The 26,026-nt window shown below is 45.7% G+C and overlaps 2 protein-coding genes across 7 annotated transcripts in view; one reads left to right on the top strand and one right to left on the bottom strand.

The window, feature by feature from the left end:
• The window catches only part of FSD2 (fibronectin type III and SPRY domain containing 2), a 34,991-nt gene extending 21,621 nt beyond the window's left edge, over positions 1–13,370 (bottom strand). For both annotated transcript variants that reach the window (XM_060157721.1, XM_060157716.1), the window contains exons 1-7: positions 13,232–13,370; positions 6,366–7,080; positions 6,120–6,215; positions 4,207–4,437; positions 2,815–2,837; positions 1,669–1,790; positions 381–536 (exon numbers count right to left, since the gene is read on the bottom strand). In XM_060157721.1, coding sequence (XP_060013704.1) covers positions 381–536; positions 1,669–1,790; positions 2,815–2,837; positions 4,207–4,437; positions 6,120–6,215; positions 6,366–7,010 — 1,273 coding nt within the window. In that variant the 5' untranslated portion in view covers positions 7,011–7,080; positions 13,232–13,370. The remainder of the gene's footprint in view (positions 1–380; positions 537–1,668; positions 1,791–2,814; positions 2,838–4,206; positions 4,438–6,119; positions 6,216–6,365; positions 7,081–13,231) is intronic.
• WHAMM (WASP homolog associated with actin, golgi membranes and microtubules) overlaps positions 1–26,026 on the top strand; it is a 59,145-nt gene that overhangs the window by 22,218 nt on the left and 10,901 nt on the right. For 3 of the 5 annotated variants that reach the window (XM_060157706.1, XM_060157688.1, XM_060157697.1), the window contains 2 exons: positions 21,699–21,872; positions 24,235–24,385. In XM_060157706.1, coding sequence (XP_060013689.1) covers positions 21,699–21,872; positions 24,235–24,385 — 325 coding nt within the window. Of the gene's footprint in view, positions 1–17,745; positions 18,691–21,698; positions 21,873–24,234; positions 24,386–26,026 lie in introns of all 5 variants that reach the window. The other 2 variants (XM_060157679.1, XM_060157673.1) reach the window with 1 other exon arrangement.

Here is a 26,026-nt window from a genome sequence, read left to right as displayed (position 1 = left end):
ATGCCAGGACCTGCTAGAACCCAGCCAATCCAGCTGGGCCTCTTCAAGGAGGGGTGTCCCCTCCCCTCTTGCACACAGTGCAGCCAGAGACTTATCCCAAGGACAACTCTGACCCGACGGCGGTAGATACAGTCCATATACCTTAGCCTGCCTTGTGATCCTCCCCAGTCAGGCCCCAACTTGCCTTCCTATTCCTTTCTGCCATGCTCACCTGCCTGCATCCCATCCTCTGTGTAGTTCCCAGATCGTGACAGCTCCAAGGAGCCAGTTGTGCAGGTTCATCCCATCTCTACCTTCCCAACCTCCAGGAAGGCAGGGCCCTGGCCTCTGAGAGGCCTTAACTGTTCTGGAGCGTGGTTCTGTTCCTGACAGAGCCTCACCTGCTCGGTCCTTCCCAGGTGAGCTGTCCTGCACTGGCCAGTAGGATAGCTGATAGCTCTCCACGGTGTCATCGGAGTATAAGCTCCAGCACACTCGGACTGAGGAACCTGTGGCTGAGTTGGGGGCCTGTGGGTTTATCACTGGAGCAGAAGGAGCTAGAAAAGGAAAACAGAGAAAAACAAAACAAAGGAGGAGCCTTAAGTAGAGGTATGAATTGGGAATGGCCCCTTTTACAGGACAACCAATCCCTCAATGCATCCTTGGGCTTTGGAGATGGAAGAGGCAGCCCAGAGTGGACAGGGATGGGAAGGCCAAACCCCCCAACCGTGAGCCTGAAGCAACCAGTATGTCCGTTCCTGCTTTGACCAATCCACACAAGCTAGAGGAGGTGGGGTTGGTGACAGCAATTCAGGCTGGGGTATGGTTTGTAAGTCCTGAGCTATCCAAACGTCTCGGCATCCAACAGTTGAGGATTAAGTAAACAGATTAAGATATATAGCCATCAGAGTGATGTTGTAGAATAATTTATCAGTGCGAGAAAATATTCGTCACAATTGTTTTGCTAAAAAAAGAAAGCAGATTACAAAACAATTCCATTTTTATTTTTTAAAAATCTGTATAAAGGAAAAACAAAAATGATATACAAAACATTGTTCAGAATGTTGCTGGGTGTTGGTGAGAAAGGAAAGGTGAGCAATCAGTAAAAGCTAAATTGTAGTATCATTCTTAAAAATAAGTTATCACAATAAGATTTTTAAGAGCTACCTGGCACCATGTGACATGCTGTACATACATTACCTTATTTATTTCCTACCATGTCCCCATGAGTCATGATTATGTCCATTTTACAGACAAGGAAACCAAGGCTCAGAGAGGTTAGGTAAGTTGTCCAGGGTCACACAGCTAGGAAGTAGCAGGGCTGGGATTCTCACCAGCTCCATAGGATTCCAAAGCCCATCTCTTAACCCTATGCTAAAAACAGCCACCTGGGAGGAACATAAATACAACAGTCGAGGAAATAAAATTTGGGATACTTGCTTGGAGTAAATTAGGCTTTCTGGGGCCAGATGTTGGCACCCTGGAGAGTGAGGGTGGGTATTTACCCCAGGAAGGTCAGCCTCTGTTTTCACCCTTACAAGTCATAAAGACAAAACCATGAAGCTTATGCAGCTGGTGGGGGGAAAATGCCTGTTTCTAAATCTTTATGATTTTTTTTTAGCCATCAAAGTTTCTAACTCAAAGCTCAGGGAAACTGGTGTGAAGTATGCACACAAGTGAGATATGCACCTGGGATGGTGTTAATGGAGCCCATAAGCTCCTCCACATCAGAGAAGTCCAAGGTCTGGTCTTCAAATTCAGGCTGCGCCGAGATTTCCACATCTGTTTTTGTTTTCAGGAATTTTCCAAGTCTGTGAGTATAAAAAGACACACTAACGAGAATGGAGGGGCATTCTCCTCGGGGGTCACTAGTGATAAGCAACGAGGGCCTCTTGGATGAACTTTTATTTCCTTATTTTAACATGCTGCGGGCTGCCTGCTGGCATCTGCTTCAGTGACTGACCTACGAGGTCACCCACGGGGATGGGCAGGTTGGTTTACGCCTTTGAGGAGAGGAGAAGGGGTGGGGTCATGTCAGAGGGTAGGGGGCGGGAGGATGTCTACCTATGAGCCCCAGATCCACACCATCTGGAAGATCCTCCGATGCTGACCTGGGAGTTCCCACCCCACATCACCCCAGGCCCCAAAGACATACAGCCCCTCTGGGGCTCCCTCTCCACGTGGTCAAGTGCCCTCAAGTCGATGACCATGGACCAGGGCTCTGGGTCTCCTGCGCATGCTCCTGGCCGTCACAGGGTTTGTAAGTAGCAGAGGCATAATTTGTAACCATGTCTGTCTTTTGCCAAAACTCATGCTCTTAACCCTTATATTATTAAGCTTCAGTGTTCGTGTTGCTTTACAGACATTGTCTGATTTTATTCCCATAAAGCTATCCCTGTTTGTAGGTAAGGAAGGTGGGTCCTAGACTGGTTGGACTTGCCCAAGGTCATGGGGATAGCAGGATCTAAACTCCAGTCTGACTCTATAACGTGCATGCTTTCCGCAGCACACGGTCTGGGCCCTGGCCCAGCTGGGGGATGCTGGGGATGATCTCTGTTCCTCCTGCTGAAAGGAGGGGCTCAGAGAGGAAATCTGACCCTGGGCTTGCAGGCTAGGCCTCATCATATGCTCCCTTCCAGCTCGGAGATTCTAAGATTTGGTACTAGAGGGTCCTTGTGATCCCATACTGTCCTTCCAAAGCCAGTGCTATTTACTCGTAGGGGCAGACACAAAAGCTGAAACTGGGAGCATATAACCAAGTGGAACTGATATCTAGTTGGATATCTAGAGGTAAAAGGAACAGAAAAAGAAAACATGTCAGAACAAAAGTATTACCTGTCAGCCATAGCCACAGCATCCTAAAAAGGAGGAGAAAGAGAAAAAATATTGAATTGAATTTGGGAATAAATTTCTTTTTCAAACTATATAATAATATAAACATATGTTAAAACTTGGAAATGAGTAAAAGAGAAAAATCAGCCATGTCCCAAGCCCTAAGAAAAATGACTCTTATGACACCTGTATAGTTTCTTCCCGTTAACATTATGTGAGCACTTTGCAGGTTACAAATGGTCTTCTGGATCATCAATTTGAAAGACTGTGTAACAGTTCATTGAATAGAAACTCCATCGTTCACTCTACTGTTGGACATTTTGGTTGTTTCCAATTTCTCACCATCATAAATAACAGAGAAGACGTCTTCATATATATCACTTTCTCCACATTCTGGATTATGTCACTAAGTTACAGTGATATTGAGGAACCATTGGTTCAAAAGGTCTGAGTAGTACTGAGGGCTCTGATGGTGTCTGCCCACCTGCTGTCCAGCTTGGGTCACGGCTCCCTGGCTACCCCAAGCACGGCAGGAAGGAGGCGCTGTTGGGCTTGGAGGGACCCCTGTGGCATGGCCAATGTAAAGGCTGTATTTGGTAACTAGGAAGCTCTGGAGGCTGAGGGCCCCTCCCTCACATACTGGACCCCACTGCTGCCCCATATTCCTGTGGGACCTTGTAAAGAAAGGAGACCCCAGCTCTGAGCTTGAAATTCCCACAGTCTGGCTACATGGGGACTTGGGGTCAAATTGAAGTGGATTTCAAGGGTATCAAGAGATGGATTTTTTTTTTTTTTTTTGCATGTCTGAGCTTATGAAGTGAGATGTATAATGGCTGCACTTGTAACTGGGAAACAGGAGGTGCCTTTTTAGCCTGGAGATCTTTCTCCCCAGACCTCCAGGAGGCTGTCTGAGCTGGCCAGAAAAGTTTCAGAGCACTGTTTTTTGTTTGTTTTGTTTTTGTTTGTTTTAATTTTTGGCTGCAGCATGTGGAATCTTAGTTCCCCAACCAGGGATCGAACCCGTGGCCCCTGCATTGGGAGGCGGAGTCTTAACCACTGGACTGCCGGGGAAGTCCCCTCAGAGCACTGTTTTTGCCCCATTTCACGATGAGGGCACAGATCTCTGGGTAACCAGGACAGAGGACAGTGATGAGTCTCTGGTGTTAGCCAAGCAATGGTGGAGGGAAGGGTCAGCTGTGTATGAACCTGCTTAGCCACTCATGGCGAAGCTGTGCAGAGAGACGAAGGATGTATCATCATGGTGATACATCCAGTGGAATCAAATGGATGCTGACCGTGAAAGTTGGTTCCAGCATCTCCAGGCAGAGAGGGGACAATCTAACCTACTCTAATCATACTTGTCATTGCAGTTCATTATTTCACTTCATTACTGACCTTAATGAAATCAACTTTCTCTTCATGACACATCTCCTCTATTGTTTCCATCAGTTCTTTGCAGGTTTCAAGATTTTCTCCACAGCTGACCAGCTGTCCATACAAGGCTTCCAGCTTCTCTTTCTTTTTCTCCCCTAGAGCTTGTATTTTTTCTTCGTATTTTTGAGCAAGTGTTTCCAAGATCTCATTGTAATGTGACTCAAAGTTTTTTTCTTGTCTTCCAAAATTCTCCTGCAAGATATAGTTGATCTCAGCCATCATTTCACTGCATGTATGTTGACTACAGAGTTATTTGGGGCATGAAAATGTATCTATCCAGAGATGTTTTAGTCCCTCCCTGTTGTCTTAACATTGCTTGCCAGGGTGCTGAGGTGGACAAAAGGGTAGCTAGGACCAGGAGTCTCCAGCTAGAACCCCAGCAATAATCTTAACAAGAATTACTGCTTTCTCTGCTGGCCGCATTTTGCAGTCCTCTTCCCCATACCCCACCCACTTCTGTTTTAGCCACCTCCCATCACCATGACAACCGACCAGGAAGATTGCCAGTGATGAGTCAGCCTGCCACTGGAACTTTGGACCTTAACATGGAGATGTCTGCCTTGGGAGAATCCCACCTATCTTTCCCTCCTGAGCTCTCAACATCTCGTAACACTCACCTCCACTCCCTGATGCTTGGACTATACAAACATCAGGATCACCCAGATTCTCATATCAACTAAGAAAAAGGTGCAGGGGAAGGGGAACAAGCCGGGTGGTGCCGCCTAATAGATGAGAAAAGGCAGGAAGGCAGAGAAGGGTTGTGCCAGTACTTAATCCTGGAACGCAGTGGGTAAGAAACATTAATTAAAGCATATCAAATCCTGGTCCCCGTAAATTAGATTGGAAGCCCAGGAGAGCTCTGTGGGTTCTGATTTATCCCATCCTTATTAGATAACAGAGACATTTCCAAAGAAGAGGCTCTTATCAATCATTCAGGGAGTATTTACTGAGCACCTACTGTGTATACATTCTAAGACTTGCTCAGAATGGTGGAAGAGAGGGAAAAGCAGTAGGTGACCCCCACCAGTGTTGAGTGTAAAAGGAAGAGCTTAGAGTCCTCACTGAGGGTGAAGCTGCTCTGACCTGAGAGTGAGCTGGCAGTACAGAGGGTAGGGAGTTCTGTCCTGGCTGTTGTATACTTGCCCCCCTACCACCCACCACCCTATGCTTAGATGTGGAAGGGCTTCTTGTCCCTTCTCTGTGCCTTCCATAGGGAATTAGTGGAATAGCTGCCCTCCCTTTTAAGACTGGGGGTGGGGAGGAAAGTCTAGCTTCACAGGAAGGGGGCCCAGGGCTTAGTTCATTCCTATGAGTTGCTCCTGTTGATACAATCTGAGGCTGCATTAATAGAAGGAGAGCATCCACATGAAGAGAGGGGACACAGGAAGTCCTCTGGTCCTTATGTCTGGGCTACCTCATCTGGATGGCGAGGTTGCATGCTGCTATCACAGCAGTGGACTTCACACCTACTAGGCACACCCAGGGGACCGTGACATGTTTGGTGACAGGCACAGAAACTTATTGATCTTGTGAGAAATAGGTAACAGCTGAGGAACACTTATCAATGACAGGATGGGTGTCTTGCAATGCCTTATCAGACTGGCCCATGAAGGAGTCCTACCTTGTAGTAGGACCGGAGCTATAAAGACACCGAAGACCCAGCCCATGAGAGCTAATAGTTCAGTAGGGAATGCTGCCAGGTAATCATTTCCACAGCTGCATGCCCACTGTGCTACAGGAGGGCAGAAAGAGGGGTGAGGGAAGAGGAGCAGTACTGACACCATATGTTCCAAGAAAACAGATTCCCTAACTCATACCAGACACAGCTGATGGAAGCAATGTGTATCTGACTGGGTCATCAAGCGTGCTCTTACCTCCACCGTGATGAAAACCTCCTCCAAGTGACTTGCAAAATTTTCCATCTCAATAATCTGCTTTTCCAATTTGTACATGTTTTTGTGAATTTCATCCTATCAAACAAAGGATCCCAAGAAGACATTAATGCTATGTTCTCTCTCTCTCTCTCTTTTGTAGAAGGCATTTTAGATTTATTCCCTGCCTACATACTTGAGATTCAAATGCAATATCCAGAGAAACGAGGACTAGGGCGATCTATTTACCTTGGCACTTTCCAGTGCTTTACCGAGCGGGGTCACCTCATGCTCCTTGTGCTCAACAAGAACCTTCCCCGATGCTCTTATTGGAGTTTTGCAAGTGACACAGAAGACATCGGCAGCTTCTTCCTCGTCCTCCTCCTCTGGGATAACGTAGCACTCATACTCCTCACTGGCATGGCCGTGGGTGTACCGATAGGCTTCCCGCAAGTCCCGGCAGTGGCCTGCCGAGCCCCATGCCCCGAAGCCCAGGTCCTCAGCCTTCGCAGCCTCGCCACTAAGTCTCCAGTCTCTCTGCTCCCTCAGTGGCTCTCTCCCCATCATCATATAAGGAGGATACTCTGAAACCTCTATTCTGGGCGTGCTTTTGTCAATAAACTCATCCCCTAATTCGTGATCATCTTCAAGTCCATATAGATGGACAAGTTCATCCACTTCCTCTCCAAGGTCTCTCTGAGCCTTCCCTTGCATGGGCTGTCTTGGCTCATTGGTCATTTCGGCTTGAACTACTTCTCTTCTCATCTGAGTGTCTTCTTCTGGGAAGATCTGCAGTCTGTCTTCAGAGTCATACAGATCCATGTGACGAAAGTGGAAGTCCTTGGAAGCAGCGGGCCTGCCCAGCCCTGGTGCTTCTCCCGCCTCCTCCTCCATCGTAGCTCTGGGCAGCACTTCTGCACAAGCAGGATTCTTCCTGGACAGTTCTTAGTGGATACACTGGATCCTAGAACACAAAACCCCATTTATGAGAAGGTCGTTGCAGTAGATGGTCATTAAATTGGGCTCAACTTATTCACAATTTAAAACAAAAAATCATCTGAGCAGCTCAGTTGTAGTTTCACTTTAAACAATCTGTAAAGAAAGGTTTGCTTTCTACAGGAGGATGGGTTTCCTAAGCTTAAAAGAGACAGGAGAAATTATGAAAAAAAAACGAACACATAAATTGATTTGACTAACAAATGACCTGAAAAAAACTAAAAACCTAACAAATGACCTGAAAAAACCTAAAAATCTCAAAAGGCAAAATAATAGCAAGTGTTTCAGGCAATTATTATTAAACAAATTATATGAATTAATTGGAAAGAAAAATCTCAGTAGGTTACTGAGCAATGAGAATTTACAAAATAATTTCTTTTGCATATATTACCTGTACAAAAACATTTGGAAAATAGTTCATCCTTATGAGTAGCAGAGAACAAATGAGTCGATTCCATTTTGCCTTTTGATACCCAAGGCTGAGTAAGGGTCCAGTGAAGTGAGTACTCTTACATGTTGTTGGTTAGAATATGCACGGCCCCACCTTTCTGGAAAACAAGTGTGACAGCATGGATCAAGAGCTTTAAAAATGCTGGGCTTCCCTGGTGGCACAGTGGGACACGGGTTCGTGCCCCGGTCCGGGAAGATCCCACATGCCGCAAAGCGGCTGGGCCCGTGAGCCATGGCCGCTGACCCTGCGTGTCCGGAGCCTGTGCTCCGCAACGGGAGAGGCCACAGAAGTGAGAGGGCCGCATACCGCAAAAAAAAAAAAAAAATACAGTGGAAAAAATTATTTCTATGTAAAAATGTCCACCAAAACCTTTTTTTATAATAGCCAAAAAAATTGTAAAGCGCTAATGATTAGGAGAATGGTTAAGTAAAGAAGGAAACGTACATCCTGTAGAATATAATGTAGCCTTTAAAATATTAGGGAGAGCAAATGATAGCTTGGAGAAAGACTTACTATATGATACTAAGTAAAATAAACAGAGTACTCATTATGTAGAGACTATGAGGTCCACTATTTTAATGGAGGTACACAAAATCTCGAAAGAAAGAATAATAGTAGCAGTAAACACAATATTAGTAGTAGCTACTACATATTGAGCACTTACTGTATGCTTTTTCTGTGATATAATTGCTTTACAATGGTGTATTAGTTTCTGCTTTATAACAAAGTGAATCAGCTATACATATACATATATCCCCATATCTCCTCCCTCTTGCGTCTCCCTCCCACCCTCCCTATCCCACCCCTCTAGGTGGTCACAAAGCACTGAGCTGATCTCCCTGTGCTATGCGGCTGCTTCCCACTAGCTATCTGTTTTACATTTGGTAGTGTATATATGCCCATGCCACTCTCTCACTTCGTCCCAGCTTACCCTTCCCCCTCCCTGTGTCCTCAAGTCCATTCTCTAAATCTGTGTCTTTATTCTTGTCCTGCCTCTAGGTTCTTCAGAACCTTTTTTTTTTTTTTAGATTCCATAAATATGTGTAAGCATACGGTATTTGTTTTTCTCTTTCTGACTTACTTCACTCTGTATGACAGACTCTAGGTCCATCCACCTCACTACAAATAACTCAATTTCATTTCTTTTTATGGCTGAGTAATATTCCATTGTATATATGTGCCACATCTTCTTTATCCATTCATCTGTCGATGGACACTTAGGTTGCTTCCATGTCCTGACTATTGTAAATAGAGCTGCAGTGAACATTGTGGTACATGACTCTTTTTGAATTATGGTTTTCTCAGGGTATACGCCCAGTAGTGGGATTTCTGGGTCGTATGGTAGTTCTATTTTTAGTTTTAAGGAACCTCCATACTGTTCTCCATAGTAGCTGTATCAATTTACATTCCCACCAACAGTGCAAGAGGGTTCCCTTTTCTCCACACCCTCTCCAGCATTTATTGTTTGTAGATTTTTTGATGATGGCCATTCTGACTGGTGTGAGGTGATGCCTCATTGTAGTTTTGATTTGCATTTCTCTAATGATTAGTGATGTTGAGCATCCTTTCATGTGTTTATTGGCAATCTGTATATGTTCTTTGGAGAAATGTCTATTTAGGTCTTCTGCCCATTTTTGGATTGGGTTGTTTGTTTTTTTGATATTGAGCTGCATGAGCTGCTTGTAAATTTTGGAGATTAATCCTTTGTCAGTTGCTTCATTTGCAAATATTTTCTCCCATTCTGAGGGGTGTCTTTTCATCTTGTTTATGGTTTTCTTTGCTGTGCAAAAGCTTTTAAGTTTCATCAGGTCCCATTTGTTTATTAAGAGAGTAGATCTTAAACGTTCTCACCACACACATAAAAGAAAGGTAATTATGTGAGGTGATGGAGGCTGTAACTAACCTTATTGTGGTAATTATTTTGCAATAAATATGTGCATCACATCATCACATGTATACCTTAATCTTACTTAAAGTTATATGTCAACTATATCTCAATAAAGCTGGGGGTGGGGGAAGAAGAACCCCATTGCATAGAAGTAGTGTCTCACCACGAACATTTGCTTTGAGCTCTAGTACAACATCATGGGGGCAGGGGAGGGGAATGAGATGGAGGGCAATTAGATCTGGAAATAGAAGCTGAGAGGATGGGAGGGTCACACTTCCAGGGGCTTCTTACAGGCCTGCAGCAGCAGCAGGTCTTCCGAGCTTAAGAGCACTTCTGTATTCACTCCTAGCTCCTGGCTGCTCTCTCTGCTCCAGGGGTGTTACAGGTCCCACCTGGTCAGGCCAGAGTCTCAGAAGTCCTGCCCCAGCACGCTGTGGGGCAACACGGAGTGACCTGGGAGTCTGCACTCACACAGAGATCACAGGTGACCCCACCATGTTCAGAGGCTGTGGCGCTGGGCATCATCCTTGACACCGGCCCTGACTGTTCATGGGCCTGGAGGGGTGTGGATTCAGGTGGATTCAAGAGAACAGGACTGGAACTTCCCTGGTGGTCCAATGGTAGAGAATCCACCTTCCAATGCAGGGGATGCGGGTTTGATCCCTGGTCAGGGAACTAAGATCCCACATGCCGCGGAGCACCTAAGTCCACACTCCACAACTACGGAGCTTGCACGCCTCAACTAGGGAGCCCGCATGCAGCAAACTACAGAGCCCACATGCTCTGGAGCCCGCATGCCACAACTAGAGAGAGAAAAGATCCTGCATACCTCAACAAAGATCCTGTGTGCCGCACCTAAGAGCTGATGCAGCCAAAAATAAATTAAATAAATAAATAAATAATAAAATAAATCTTTTTTTTAAAAAAAGAGAGAGAACAGGACTGCTGGATGCTGGTGGTCCAATGAGCAAGACATGATTCCTGGTGGAAAGGAGGCCCCAGACAAGTGAGTAAGTGATTGACCCATCTGGGCTGGTGCACAGCTTCTCAGAGACACCACTTGCCTCTGTCCTGGGACCCCAGGATACCTCCCCCTCTTAAAGCACAGGCTCCGGTCACATGGACCAAAATCACACAGTTTCCCTCTGTGGCTCTAGTATCACACCTGAGTGTCACCTTGTAGGCAGGAATCCTCCTTGAAACCATTTTGTCTCTATGGTCCACTGGCTGTGCACCCCATGGCTCTCCTCAGGAGAGTCCCTGCCTAGTGTAAGCACAGCACCATGCTGCTTTGCCCAGGAGGATGTGGAAAGTCTATATGTCCTGTATTCTGAGGGCTCCACTGCTGGCAAGTCCCAACTCCCCTGGGTATCAGGGAAGTTATCCCCCACCCCTCATATCCTAGCTCTACCTCCCCACACAGCCTGGCCTTCTCCAGTGGACATTGCTGTTCCTTCTGACCTCTCTCAGTATCCTTTCATGTAAGTCCCACACAAGGCCCTGGCTCAGGCTGTTCTTCCTGCTGAGAGCTCCCCGCCCATCCACCATGGGGAGGACCACTGCGTTCCTAATAGCCATTAGTAACCCACTCCCATCAGCACCCAAATCAGAGACCAGGAGCTCATCCTTGACATCCTGAAATCTAACTAATGTCCAATTAATTCTGGTTCTGTCTCCTCAATCTCCAGGTAACATCCCTCTACCCGCTCCCCTTACCTCTCCTTGAGGTCACTTTGGTCTGGATTCAGAAAGTCCTGTGTTTGCATTGTCTCTGCTACTTCCTAGCCGTGTAACCCTGGGAAAATCCTCTCTCTAGGCCTTACTTTCATGAGTCCGTGTAATGGGTTTATTAATAGTTTCTACCTCATAAAGTTGGTATTCAGAGGAAATGACATGTGTGTACAGTGCTCAGCACAGTACATGGCTCAAAGTAAGTCTTCAATAAATGTTAGCTGCTGTTATTGTTGTTACTGTTACTATTATTGTTTTTATTACTAGGACCTCAGCGTCTCCCACCTGGGCTAGGTTAGAAGTCTCCCACCTGGTCACTCATGGAGGGGGAGGGCTGGGGTCAGAAAGGGAAAACCCACAGCGACCAGAGCAGTGTAGAATCACCTGTGGCCACAGTGGGATCATTCTGTCCCTTGAAGACAGCTGAAAATGGGAGAAGGCACCAAAGCAGAGCAGCCTCACATCCAGACACGGGCACTGGCTATGAGATCACCCCTTCTTACAGCAAGAGCTTCCAAGGAACCTGGGCAGAGATGTGAATTCTAAGGATGGAGGGTCCCTTGGAAAGCATATAACTCAATTTCCTGACTCTACGATGGCAAAACTGAGTCCCTGTGAGGAAAAATGGCTCACTGTGGCTGATGTCATTTAACAAGGATTGATCTGGGGCTACTCAGTATCCAGCGCCGTTCTGAGTGCTGGACTCAACCCAGGCAGGTAAAGAGTTGCATCTGGACCCATTTTCCCACAAAACCATACCACCTATGGGCTGAGGAGCAGCCCAGCTAAAAATAACACTTACATTTCCATGTGCTTCCAAAAGGGAGAAAACCAGAATTCTGTGTTAGCAATAAATCATCCTGAGAAACTCTTTCAGCCTGTTGCTGGAATGTGAAACACTAAATCAAAGCGTTAAACAGGCAAGAAGACTGGAAACCACTGAGCACAGATGCTAATAAGAACAAATTCTTCCACGCCAGCATCTGCCCTGTGAATAAACCAACACAAACTGGTCTGGGACCTGGGTAGCAAAGGAGGAGTATTGCAACATACCCCACGGTTGACACTCCCTTTTCCCCTCAACATCCAGACTCTTTCCATGTCTTAACAAAATGTTCACAACTGGGGGAGAAAGGAATATTAACAATAAATTTTCATTTTATAAATGTAAAGCCAAGGCTTAGAGAAATGTAATAAATCAAGTCTATAACGAATATATTAGCTGGGTAGCTTCTACTCTATGCAATTGATCCACAGTTTAAAAAAAAAAAAGACTTTTGCCTAAGTCTTATATGGGAGGTGTGTTCCTGTGCTTTAATTAGAAAAGTCACCCCCCAAAAAGTTTTTTAACCTTTTATGGGTCATGGATATCGCTGAGAATCTACTGAAAGCTGTGACTTCTCTCCCCAAAAGTGAGCCCATAAGGGCACAAACATAATTTTGCTTACAATTTTAGAAGCTCACCAATGTAGCCCCTGGCAATTTCTCAGCCACAGCTAAAGAAACTTGCTTTAAAGTGTTAGCTGTATAGTTTTGCAAGATGGCTCAAATCAGCACAGCCCACACCTGAAAACTTTCTATAGGAGGAGGGGGTATGCATAACAGATGAAAACTGATTACAAAGCTGTTTTTCAGTATTTGAATCAAAGCATAAAATTATCATTTGTCAGCATGCACACGCAGATTCAAATAAAAGGTATTTATCAACCCGATACCATAGCCAAATGGTATCAACATTTAGGGTTCCAAACTGTTCTAACAAATGGACCCCTGTACTAAAAATACCCTAAAGACACACTGCAAGAATCACCAGCCTCTCTCTATCTGCATCTGAGGCTTTCGCGTCCCATACCAACACCACATTCTTGAATCCTTGCTCCAAGAAGGCACAGGCAATGTTCGCACTGTTTATTGCAATGTACACATCTGTCATTTAAGATGATATCTCTTCCCACCTAAAGGAAAGATACTGCTTTGACACTCTGGTACTAAGTTACTGAGCTTCTAATATACAATTTGCATTCGAAGAATGCCTATCCAAAAACTTGCCTGTTAATTTAAGGATCCATAAATTCTTCTTTTAACTCGGAGGCTCTGGATAACTGCTAGAAAACTGCATCCGTGCTCAGCAGGCTTTCCCTCCCTGTGACCTCTGCGTGCCCCGCGGGCTACCCCTGCCTGTTTTAGCCCAGGGTTCTACAAGTGGAGCAGCAAAGGCAAGGGTAACACGAGCTGGCTCCGGCTGCAAATAGCAACAGGCCTTTCATGAGTGAAAGCCCAAATATAGACCTGCCCACTGCTGACTGCTCAAGTGTCACCAGGAGAGGTTACATGCTGTCCCCTGAGTTACTTCATTTACTGTGGGGATTGGAGTCCGGTGGCTCCACCGAGGGCCTGATGTATGGTCATGAATAGAGAGCTGGGGGCTGTCACAGCAAGGGCAGGGGGGTGGCTGCAGGCCACACAGAGAAGGAGGACTTCTGAGAGTCCCCAGGCTGTGCACCTTCCACCTGGCCTGAGGGGCTTTTCCCAGAGTCTTTTGAATAAGCACAAATCTGAAGGTAGTCAAATGCAACTTAATTTTTTTTCTCCCACTATTCCTTGAACGTTTACTCATTTATTCCCCTCTCTGGATAAAAATCGAGCACACCCGTGACTTTCTGCTCCCTCTTAGGTAACACAGAGTCCTGGGGTCGCTTGAAGGCATAGTCTCCATTCAGTAAGGGAATGTACAGTCCAATACGTTAATTAAAAAGTCAAACTTAGAGGACTTCCCTGGTAGTGCAGCGGTTAAGAATCCGCCTGCCAATGCAGGGGACACGGGTTCCAGCCCTGGTCCAGGAAGACCCCACATGCCGCGGAGCAACTGGGCCCATGCACCACAGCTACTGAAGCCTGCGTGCCTAGAGCCCATGCTCTGCAACAAGAGAAGCCACCGCAATGAGAAGCCCGTGCACCGCAACAAAGAGTAGCCTCTGCTCACCGCAACTAGAGAAAGTGCGCACGCACAGCAACAAAGACCCAACGCAGCTGAAAATAAATAAATAAATAAATTTTTTAAAAAGTCAAACTTAGTTTAGCCAGCATCAAAATCTTCTCCCCTCCCCAGCTGAGGCCTCTGTAGCTGGAAGTCTGCCCTGGGAAAGGAGGGGATGAGGTCGGCCTCTTGTTCCCACACCTCCTCCCTTAGCTGCTGGTTTGTTTGCCAGGGGCAGGAGGCGCTAAGGTGATAAGACAGTTCCTATCTGAGTTGGTGCCACAGAGGGTGGGTGCTAGCTTCTGGCTCTCTGGGGCAGACAGGTGCTTAGAGCACTCTCTGTCTCTCTGAGCTTTTGTATATCTCTAGGGTTTACCATGATAAGCCCTTTCCCCTGGAGTTCCCACGACCAGGCTGAGAACCGCTCTATTCCAGGGGGTCCCTTGCACTCCTCCTCCAGGCCCTGGTGGGCCACCTCCAAGATTTCTCAAATGAGGTCTCCTGACCCATGCAGCTGGTTCTCTCAGGCAGGATCTAGGTGACTCCTTGCTGGCTCTGTCGTCCTGCTGGCCCACATCTGGATATTGGGATGTAGGCTCCATCCTTGGTCCTGGCAAACTCTGGGGTGCAGACAATTCCAATGCAGCCACTCCCCCTGGCTCTGCCACCAAAGCAGCCAATCTTTTCTCCTCAGGCCACCATTGGCCCACTTGCAGGAAATACAGCGAGCTACCTGAAGGGTCCCTTTGAAGACCCCACACTGGGCTTGGGGATAGAGGGTGGGGCTTCCAACTCTCCCCATCCAGTCCAACAATAGCTCTCTCCAGAAAAATCGCTCCACCAGTCTCCCTCTCAAATACCCTCTTTTCTTCACTCTGATCCCTTTTTATTTTCTTCCAATGGTGGAGGGCATGAATTGGGTTCTGGACCATTTCCTTGAAAAGTTTGCATGTGGTGATTTGATCTCAGAATTTTACATCTATTGCTTTTTGAAACCTTAATCAAAATTTCATTTTTAAAACACTGTTACTGCCAGTTATCTATACAATAAAAATATTGGAAGCCAAATAAAATATCAAAAGCAAACAATTTGAAAGAATAAATTATGCAAAGATATATGTACAAGAATGTTCACCACAGCATTATCTATATTGGCAGAAAATTGAAATTAATCTATTCCTACCAATATAGAACTCTTTAAATAAATCACAATACTGTCAACTCAGTTTTGGCAAGTATTAAAAATAATGATGTAGATACCTTTTTAAATTAATTAATTAATTTATTTTTGGCTGCGTTGGGTCTTCGTTGCTGTGCGCAGGCTTTCTCTAGTTGTGGTGAGTGGGGGCTACTCTTTGTTGTGGTGCACGGGCTTCTCATTGCAGTGGCTTCTCTTGTTGCAGAGCATGGGCTCTAGACACGTGGGCTTCAGTAGTTGTGGCACACAGGCTTCAGTAATTGTGGCACACAGGCTTCAGTAATTGTGGCTCGCGGGCTGTAGAGAGCAGGCTCAGTAGTTGTGGCGCACAGGCTTAGTTGCTCCGCAGCATGTGGGATCTTCCCAGCCCAGGGCTGGAACCCGTGCCCCCTCTATTGGCAGGCGGAATCTCAACCACTGTGCCACCAGGGAAGCCCAATGCCTTTTTTTTTTTTTTTTTTTTTTGCGGTACGCGGGCCTCTCACTGCTGTGGCCTCTCCCGTTGTGGAGCACAGGCTCCGGACGCGCAGGCTCAGCGGCCATGGCTCACGGGCCCAACCGCTCCACGGCATGTGGGATACTCCCGGACCAGGGCGCAAACCCGTGTCCCCTGCATCGGCAGGCGGACTCTCAACCACTGCGCCACCAAGGAAGCCCCAATGCCTATATTTTTAATGTGGAAAATGTCCACAATATATTTGTAAGTAGAAAGAGTATGCAAAATATTATTACAATATAATTATATATATATACACGTATATATACACACACACACAAAATGAAAGCAGGGTTTATCTTTTTTGAGTTATTTTATTTATAGCTTTGATTCGTCCATTTTATAATAATTATATATACCTTTTATTACTTTTTAAAATTATTTTTTATTGTAAAATAATATATAATACTTGGCTGAGAAAAAAGCAAATACTACAAAAGAACCATAAAGTAAATGTAAACCAGTCATGCATCCTGGTAACAACAATTATTAGGTTTGGTGTATACTTTTCCACATTTTTTCTAAGAATATATACATTTATTCCCCTTTCACAAGAAATAAAATTTTCTTTTATAATTAGAAAGCCTGCTATTTTCATTTTGAAAAAGCAAATAATTTAGAAAGACTAATAGAAATAAGATTATAAAACAAAACCAGTAAAGACATACTGTAAAGAATATTCAAAGATATTAAAATAGACTATTAAAGAATTATAAGAAATCATATTAGATAAAATGATATATTAAAAAACAGTTTGAGGAAAAATAAATCACTTCAGCTAGAAGGTTAGCTCTCCAGGAGGACTGGGTGACAGCCAGAGTAGCTATTGGGAATCCAAGAACCCATAGCCCCACCTCTCCTCGACATTAAAGGGAGGGACCTTCAGATAGAGGAACCTTTAGACCTTCAAGCTACATTCCACAGAGGCTGCTAGATGCCTTGGGATTATCTTGGGGGGGGGGTAGAGATGCCCCTAACCAAAGCTTCAGCCTGGCCCTGGTTTTTTTCTTTTGGGGGGGCGAGGGGGGTTGTTGTTGTTTTACCTTGGGCAATAATAGCAAGTACAAATCTGATTCCTGGCGTTCCCAGCTCAAAAACTTCAAAAGCCCTTTCACTAGTTCCTGAATCAAGCCCTCACAAACCGTGTTTTGATGAAGGTTCCTTCCCCGCTCCCTGGGCTTCTCGCTCCTCCCCCTCGGTCCTCCAACCCCACTACCCCTCTAGCAGTGCTCTCACAGGACGGGAGCTGACATGTACTGTATTTCTGTCTACACTGTACATTTCCTGGGTAGAGCCCTGTGCTGTCTTATACCCTGTTGTATGAACAGGTTCAGCTCCAACCCACACTCCATCCCTACCTGCAAACTACACCTCCTGATCTCCGTAAACAGGTCTTCAATAGCCAGGTGGTCTGAAGTGTCTAATTGCCTAAGTGTCTGTGTATCTTTTTTTTTTAACATCTTTATTGGGGTATAATTGCTTTACAATGGTGTGTTAGTTTCTGCTTTATAACAAAGTGAATCAGTCATACATAAACATGTCTGTGTATCTTAAGAAACGTTTCTTTTCTGGGTCTCAGTTTCCTTATCTCTAAAATGACGTGTTAGAACACCGATTATATTTAAACATGTTGGTTGGGAGCTGGGATGCTTTGAAGGCGGAGGGACTGTACGTTTTTTGTATGCCCCCTCCGCGCCTAGCCTCCCAAAACAGGCACACAGCAAACATTCCATAAAAGCTTGTTGAATTGATACCAATAAGCTTGTGGCTTCTACCCAGTAATAGAAGACCAAGTCAGCTAGCTGGGTTTGCGTTCTCAAGAGGTTCACAGTTTAGTGTAGGAGGCTAAGACAATAACTCGTTCATTTAACAAATATTTTTTTCAACGTCAGTGTGTACACAGGTGGAAAAGGTGAGGCAAGAGTGATCATTCCGGGCTCCAGACGAGGTTGCGACATTGATTGATTCGGAGCGGCGACCTTCTGACCTTTTCATTGGTTGTCGCGAACTCTCCCTTCTATCACCCAACCAATCCCGGAAGCGTGCTGGAAGCCTCACAGGCCGCGGGCAGCCAATCAAAAGTGCCGAGGGTTGCGGCAGCTGGGGTGCTGACGCCGATTTCAGTTCAGCGAAAAATGACGCGGTCCGGACAGTCCAGTGGCTGGGGGTGCAGGGAGACCAGGCTCCGGCGAGCCGAGCTCTCCGGGCGCTGACCGCCGGCGGTCATGGAGGACGAGCAACCCGACAGCTTGGAGGGCTGGGTGCCGGTCCGCGAGGACCTCTTCGCCGAGCCCGAGCGGCACCAGCTGCGCTTCCTCGTGGCCTGGAACGACGTGGAGGGCAAGTTCGCTGTGACTTGTCACGACCGCACGGCGCAGCGGCGGCGGCGTAAGGGGAGCCAGCCCGGGCCCGAGCTGGTGTCCGAGCCCGTGTCTGAGGCCGCCGCGCCCCCGCCCAGCTGGGCAGGCCTGCTCTCGGCCGCCGGGCTCCGCGGCGCGCACCAGCAGCTGGCGGCGCTGTGGCCGCCGCTGGAGCGCTGCTTCCCGCGGCTGCCGCCGGAACTGGACGCGGGCGGTGGCGGGGCCTGGGGCCTGGGGCTCGGGCTGTGGACGCTGGTATGGCCGGCGCGCACGGACCTCGGCGAGGCGGCGCTGCAGGAGCTGTGCGGGCAGCTGGAGCGCTACCTGGGCCAGGCGGCCGACGCCTGCGGCGGCGCCGCGGTGCGCGACGCGCTCTTCCCCGCCGAGGGATGCGCGGCCGACTGCGAGAGCCTGCGCGAGTTCCGGGAGCGGGTCCTGCGCGCGCGGCGGGACGAGGCGGGGGCGCGGCTGCGCCAGGTACGCGCCCGCCGGGCCGTCGCCCGGTCCTTCTGCCTCTCGGTTGAGCCTCGGGCCCTTTTCCAGGTTGGGACGAGTGCGAGAGGGGGGTCCTTCCGCAGACCAGCGCGGGGAAGGAGCAGGTTAACAGCGTGATGCGCGGAAGGGCTAGCAGCCTCGCAGGTGCTCTTCACCTGTCGGGGAGCATCGAGGGGAATTCCGCGGAAGCCCCGTGGGGCCTATAGCGAGAGGACTAAGTTAAATCAAAGTTTAATCGCAGTTAGGAGCCAGGGTAGGCCCTTAAACCTTTCCCCTGAAGATGCTGGTGGAGCTGGCTGTTTTGACAGGAAGTGCCAGAGAATACTGAAAGCAAAACTAGAAATATCCCATCCGTGTAGGAGATGACAACACAGACTGAAGGTAAACACTGACAGGTTCTGTGTATGAGGGAAGACCGATAATGGAGACAAAATGTTTTAGAGGATGAAGGTGCTTCTAGGACACAGGTTTTTTAGGTGATAAAGACTCGGTCAAGTGGACAGCCGACAGGATGTGAGCTGTCTTCATCAGTGTGGAACAGCAGCAAGATGAGTGCAATTTTAAGCTTGAAAGAGGTAATTAGCGAGATGGAACAATTCATTTTTTGAGTGGTAAGCTTACAGAACTGAAGGGGATTCACAAATTCACCAAAGGGTTTAAGATATATGGCTCATATATCCACAACCAGCTGACTCTCCTGAGTCAAGATTTAGTGCTCTATCCCACACCCTGACATGCCTCTTGCTCGCCTTTTTCTCATTATACGCTGTACTTAATCTGAATGATTTTTCTCTGCCTTCATTTGAGGAGGGGGAGGTGTAAGAGAACAATCCAGCCACATTTCAAAATCTTAATTATATCCTCTCAAGCTAAATATAGAATGAACTTTTTTTTTTTTTTTTTTTTTTTTTGCGGTACGCGGGCGTCTCACTGCTGTGGCCTCTCTCGTTGCGGAGCGCAGGCTCCGGATGCGCAGCCTCAGCGGCCATGGCTCACGGGCCTATCCGCTCCCCGGCATGTGGGATCCTCCCGGACCGGGGCACGAACCCGTGTTCTCTGCATCGGCAGGCGGACTCTCAACCACTGCGCCACCAGGGAAGCCCCTAATTTCACTTTTAATGTGAGGAAACCACAGAGCAGTTTCAGGCCAGTCAACTTTATCTTTTTTAAATTTATTTTTGACTGTGTTGGGTCTTTGTTGCTGCACGCGGGCTTTCTCTAGTTACCGCGAGCCGGGGCCGCTCTTTGCAGCGGTGCGAGGGCTTCTCACTGCAGTGGCCTCTCGTTGCAGAGCACAGGCTCTAGGGGCCCAGGCTTCAGGAGTTGTGGCTTGCGGGCTCTAGAGCACAGGCTCAGTAGTTGTGGCACACGGGCTTGGTTGCTCCGTGGCATGTGGGATCTTCCAGGACCAGGGCTCGAACCTGTGTCCCCTGCATTGGCAGGCAGATTCTTACCACCAGGGAAGCCCAACTTTATCATTTTGAATCAGAAAGACTTTTATTTTTTAGACACCAGTTTCTGACAGAAGTGGTTTTTCCTTAAACTAACATATGTTACTATTGTAAAAGTTATACGTTACCCAAGTTGAAGTTCATTCAGAGGTACTATGGCACCAGTATAGTTCATACTGTTAGGCTAGCTGTTGACACTTGTGTGGTTCACCTGTTTACGTGTAACAGGTGGGCAGAGGAGGGCTTAAATATAAAATATACTGCATCCATGGAAGTGTATGTGATCATCTTAATACTCAGCTCATATTTAGAACAGGAAAGCAATTGATTCTAGAATTAGACCAGTTGCCAATATTGCTAGTGTATATAAAGTGAAGCTGAATGGTTTGAATTCTGAATAGTCTAAGCAATAAGACTGAAAAGTATCAGTTGTCTTAAGTTTACTTTTTTGTGTGTTTTAATATTTTTCAGGGAAACTTTTTTTAATCCTATTATTATCACCTGGATAAAATGTCAGCTGAACATAGATCACTTTATCCTTAAGTGGAGGGAAGGAAATAGAAGAATTTAAGGTTATTGTCTGGGGAAAAAAAGTCTATACTATTACTTGATTTTATTTTTCTTCTCCTGGGGGGTAAGGTAATTTCTTACCAAATGAGTTTATCTAGATTATAAATGCTCAGTTTATTTTCTGTCCTGCCTCAGAAGAAGCACTCTGCAGAGGCTAGAGCCACATTTGTGATGCTAACTGAATCTGCTGGGGGTTTGGTGGCAATATTAACCTGGGGGAATTAAGAGAGTTGGCATGCTGGAGAAGTAGTTGGAGGCATTTCTGTGTCCTTATGAGCTTTTAAAAAAGGAGTACATCCTCACAAAACCTTTATGGTCGGAAAAGTGATGAAATATATCCTCAGTCTACCCCCTATTTGATGCCTTTTTCTGGTCCTTTTCTCTGAGTACTTAGAGAAAACATAGTTAAGATAAAATTTTCAACTCTGCATCCTCCTCCACCTCCCACTTATTATTATAAAAGTCCCCAGGGCTTCCCTGGTAAGTCCCCAGTTACTAAACAGTCTTCAAAAGCACAGTGCTGAATGATTGATTATAGTAATAATAATCTACTGTGGATATACCATGATTTATTTAGCCATTCTTACTGGGCACTTTGGTTGGAGAACAATAGCATTTTCATGTTTAATCAGTATTTTTTTTTTTTTTTTTTTTGCGGTACGCGGGCCTCTCACTGCTGTGGCCTCTCCTGTTGTGGAGCACAGGCTCTGGACGCGCAGGCTCAGTGGCCATGGCTCACGGGCCCAGCCGCTCCGCGGCATGTGGGATCCTCCGGACCGGGACACGAACCCACGTCCCCTGCATCGGCAGGCGGACTCTCAACCACTGCGCCACCAGGGAAGCCCTTAATCAGTATTTTAAATTGACGCATTAAAGTTTAGAACATTCAGGTTTCTTTAGCTTTGTTGGTTTGGTATGATCTTATAAATACTGTCCACACGTGAGCTTTATTTACATTTTGCCTTCTAGGTGCTTCAAGGGCATGAAAAAGCCAACACCATGGTAGCATTAATGAAAGTGTATCGAGAGGAAGATGAAGCATACCAGGAATTAGTTACTGCTGCAACCATGTTCTTCCAGTATTTACTGCAGCCATTCAGGGATATGCGAGAACTTGCAACTTCATGTAAGCTTGCTATTTTGGTACGTTTTCTTTATATTTTTACTTTATGAGATTTATTCTTTATCGTATACTATTTCTTCAGTTGCATTTAAGATTCAATCTGTGTTTCCACTTCGGGTTTACTCTATATTTAGTTATATTGTAGATATATTGAATTTATTATTTTTTAAATTGATTTCAGATGAAGACATTTTACATCGGTCGTCTTAATACATTAAGATTTCTGCAGATTTTCAAGGGTTACACACTTTCTTTGCTGATGACTTTTTTTTTTAATTTTAATTTTAATTTTTTGGCTGCATTGGGTCTTCATTGCTGCACGCAGGCTTTCTGTAGTTGCAGCGAGCGGGGGCTACTCTTCATTGCGGTGTGCGGGCTTCTTATTGCGATGGCTTCTCTTATTGCGGAGCACCGGCTGTAGGCACGCGGCCTTCAGTAGTTGTGGCGCATGGGCTCAGTAGTTGTGGCTCGTGAGCTCTAGAGTGCGGGCTCAGTAGTTGTGGCGCATGGGCTTGGTTGCTCCGTGGCATGTGGGATCTTCCTGGACCAGGGATCGAACCTGTGTCCCCTGCACTTGGCAGGTGGATTCTTAACCACTGTGCCACCAGGGAAGTGATGACTTGTTTTTGATGTGTTGCTTATTTACTTTAGCTTATTTTCAGCCTCTAAGGACACATGCAGACTTCTGAGAAATAGGATGAAAATTTAAATAGCAAGGCCCTGGATTGTAATTCAGTAAATTAAACTTTAGTAAATGCTGTCATTGCTCTTATTTCATTGAGCCATGGAACACTAGTTAGAATAAGCATTATCATTCCAGTGTTATAAATGAATCTGGAACCAAGGTGGGTGGGGAGGTTCAGTAGCTTTCTCTGGTTCTAAACCAGCTGGAATCAGAAGACAGCAGAGATCTCTTGATCTCTGCCCCCTGCACTGGGCCATCCTTCCACACATGCACTCATGGCCACTGCCGGGCTACCATAAAAATGGTATCATGTTTAGATGAAACTCATGCCAGCCTAACCTGTGGAGAAAGTTGTTCTGTTCATTATTTTGCAAATCTATTATTTGGATTGTCTTTACTTCCTGTGTATATTTTTTCTTTCTCTAAATAACAGCTGTACTGAGATATAATTCACAGACCATATAATTCACCTATTTAAAGTGTACAATTCAGTGGTTTTTAGTATATTCAGAGTTTTGCAACCACCAGCACTAATTCCAGAACATTTTCATCTCCCTGAAAAGAAACTCCATATGCATTCCCCATTCCCCCCCAACTCCAGGCAACCACCCATCTGCTTTCTGCCTCTAAATCTCCCTGTTCTTGACATTTCATATCGTATGGAATGATTTGTGTCTGGCTCCTTTCATGTAGCATCAGGTTTTCAAGTTCCATCCATGTTGTAGTGTGTATTAGAACTTCATTTTTTTCATTGCCAAATAATGTTCATTATATGCACATAGCACATTTACATATCCATTTAGCAATTGATGGACATTTGTAACTTTCCACTTTTGGGCTATTATGAATGTTGCTATGAATATTTGTGTACAGGTTTCTATGTGGACATATGTATTCATTTTTCTTGGATATATGGATATGCTGGACCCTACAGTAACTCTGTTTAACCTTTTGAAGAACTGCCAGACTATTTTCCATAAATGCACCATTTTACACTCCTACCAGCAGTAAATGAGGGTTCCGATTTGACCACATCATCGTCAACACTTGTTATTGTCTGTCTTTTTGATTATAACCATCCTAGTAGATGTGAAGTGGTATCTCATTGTGGTTTTAATTTACATTTCCCTGATGGCTAACCTGGGTATATTTCTTATGTCACTAAATTATGCTTGGTAGAAGAATTGGATACTAGATGACGTAGTATATGTCACGATCATTCATGTTTTAGGTTACTGTATTACTTTTGCCCTTCAGAAAAGAATCTCACTATTGAAAAGCTTCCTGCCATGTCCCTAAAAGAAACCACAGCAACAGCTAACACTTGAGTGTCATGTACCAGGCTTTTGCTGAGTGCTTAACAATACAGATCTCATTCAAACAATCGAGTATCATTATTAATAGAGAAACATAACTTGACAGCATTCCCTTACAGAAAAAGTTATTTGAGTAATACAAAGTAAAAGTAGGGTTTTTTCCCTTTATACTTCAGAGTATCCCTTTGTCATCCAAAGGATGCACCACTTAGAGCCTTATTCATACTCAGTAAGGAACTGATGAATGAGTGAAGTTTAATTGACTATGTAGTAGTAATAAAAGTAGCTGAAATAATCCGTGTGACCAATTTCCTTTCGATTTCCTAATGGCTCTACGTTACTATTCCCTTTTACTAATACAACTTTCCCTTCTTTCTATAGAAGTCCTTGGATGAGGATGGTCTGGGTCCTAAAAGGATAGTTGCCCTGCAGAAGGAAGCCCAAGAATGGACCAGACGGGCTGAAGAAGCTATAGTCTCGATTCAAGATATTACAGTGAATTATTTTGAAAAAACAGTAGAAGCATTAGCAGGTAATAATTTAAAATGCTATACTAAGATACATGTAATTTTCATTTTATTCGGAGAACATTTGAGTGCCTCTTAAGCACCAGGTTCTGTATTTTTTAGGTACTGGGGATTCAATATAAGGAAAAGCGTAAACAGCCACTGTACAGTCAGGTGAAGGGAGAAAAACCTTAATTATATTAATTGTATATTCATTCAAACACATGGAAAATGGCAGTGGCAACAAGCCACATGAAGAAGAGAAACATGGGGCTCTGAGAGCTTAGGAGAGAGAAATTAGGCCCAATCAGAGTGGCCAATGAAGGCCTCTGAGAAGTGGCACTTGCCCTGATATCTGAAGGGTAAATGGAAGTGGAGAAAGCAAAACAGTGAGGGAAGAGTGTTCCAGGCAGGGGTAGCATTTGCAAAGGCCCTCTGGTTTTTGGGAGCTTGACAAGTCTGAGGAACTTGGGAAGTATGCCAAGTGTGAGGAAGCCATGGGCTGGAGCACAGTCCAGGCACACCTCATGTCATAGCTCACTTCACTGCACCGCACTCTACTGCACTTCACAGATGTTACGTTTTGTACAGACTGAAGGTCTGTGACAGTCCTGCACTGAGCAAGTCTGTTGTAAAATAGCAAGTGCTGTTTTCCCAACAGCAGTTGCTCACTTCATGTCTCTGTCACGTTTTGGTAATTCTCCTAATATCTCAAACTTTTTCATTATTATTATATTTTTTATGGTGATCTGTGATTAGTGATCTTTGATGTTATTATTCCAAAAAGATTACAACTCACTGAAGGCTTAGATGATGGTTAGCATATTTTAGTAATAAAGTATTTTTAAATTAAGGTATGTATGTGATCTCAGATGGCCTCAGCCTGCAGCAGCTTGACGCAGGATTTCGGTTCCCCGGCCAGAGATTGAGATCAGGCCGTGGCAGTGAGGACGCTGAATCCTAGCCACAAGACCACCAGGGACCAGTGGCCAGTGACAAAGCCCTGGCCTTGTCAGCTGTGTAGAAATGAATTTCCACATAGAGACAGAAAGTAGTGAAGCAAGTAAAGTGTTTATTAGAAGGAAAAAGAGGACAGTGACTGTGGATAGACACACGGGTGGGCTCAGAGAGAGTCGCACCCTCGTGGTAGTCTGAATCACTTTTACGGGGCATTTCTTCCTTTGACCAATCATCTTGCTTTGCCTGGTTCTGAGTCTGTATTTGGTATATCTCAGGATCCTCCCGTGTGTGTGCGCATCTCTTAGCCAAGATGGATTCTAGAGGCCTAGGGTAGGTTGACATCACTTACTGTGAGGTGGCGCCCCCTCCCTTTTTGACCTCCAAGGAGCCTTTCTGTGCATGTGTAGTCAGGAAGTTCTCCTTGACTTTGAGAATGAGGAATATGTGGTCTTTTATCTCTTATCTGGTAAGGGCCCAGACTCCTCCATCATCCTGCTTTTTTTTCAAAAAATTTTTTAATTTTTGGCTGCGTTGGGCCTTTGTTGCTATGCACGGGCTTTCTCTAGTTGCAGCGAACGGGGGCTACTCTTAGTTGTGGTGCACAGGCTTCTCATTGCAGTGGCTTCTCTTGTTGCGGAGCATGGGCTCTAGGCATGTGGGCTTCAGTAGTTGTGGCGCACGGGCTTAGTTGCTCCGTGGCATGTGGG

Source organism: Lagenorhynchus albirostris, chromosome 1 (assembly GCF_949774975.1).
Source record: "Lagenorhynchus albirostris chromosome 1, mLagAlb1.1, whole genome shotgun sequence".
Classification (NCBI taxonomy): domain Eukaryota; kingdom Metazoa; phylum Chordata; class Mammalia; order Artiodactyla; family Delphinidae; genus Lagenorhynchus; species Lagenorhynchus albirostris.
This window is presented reverse-complemented; position numbering and strand designations above follow the sequence as displayed.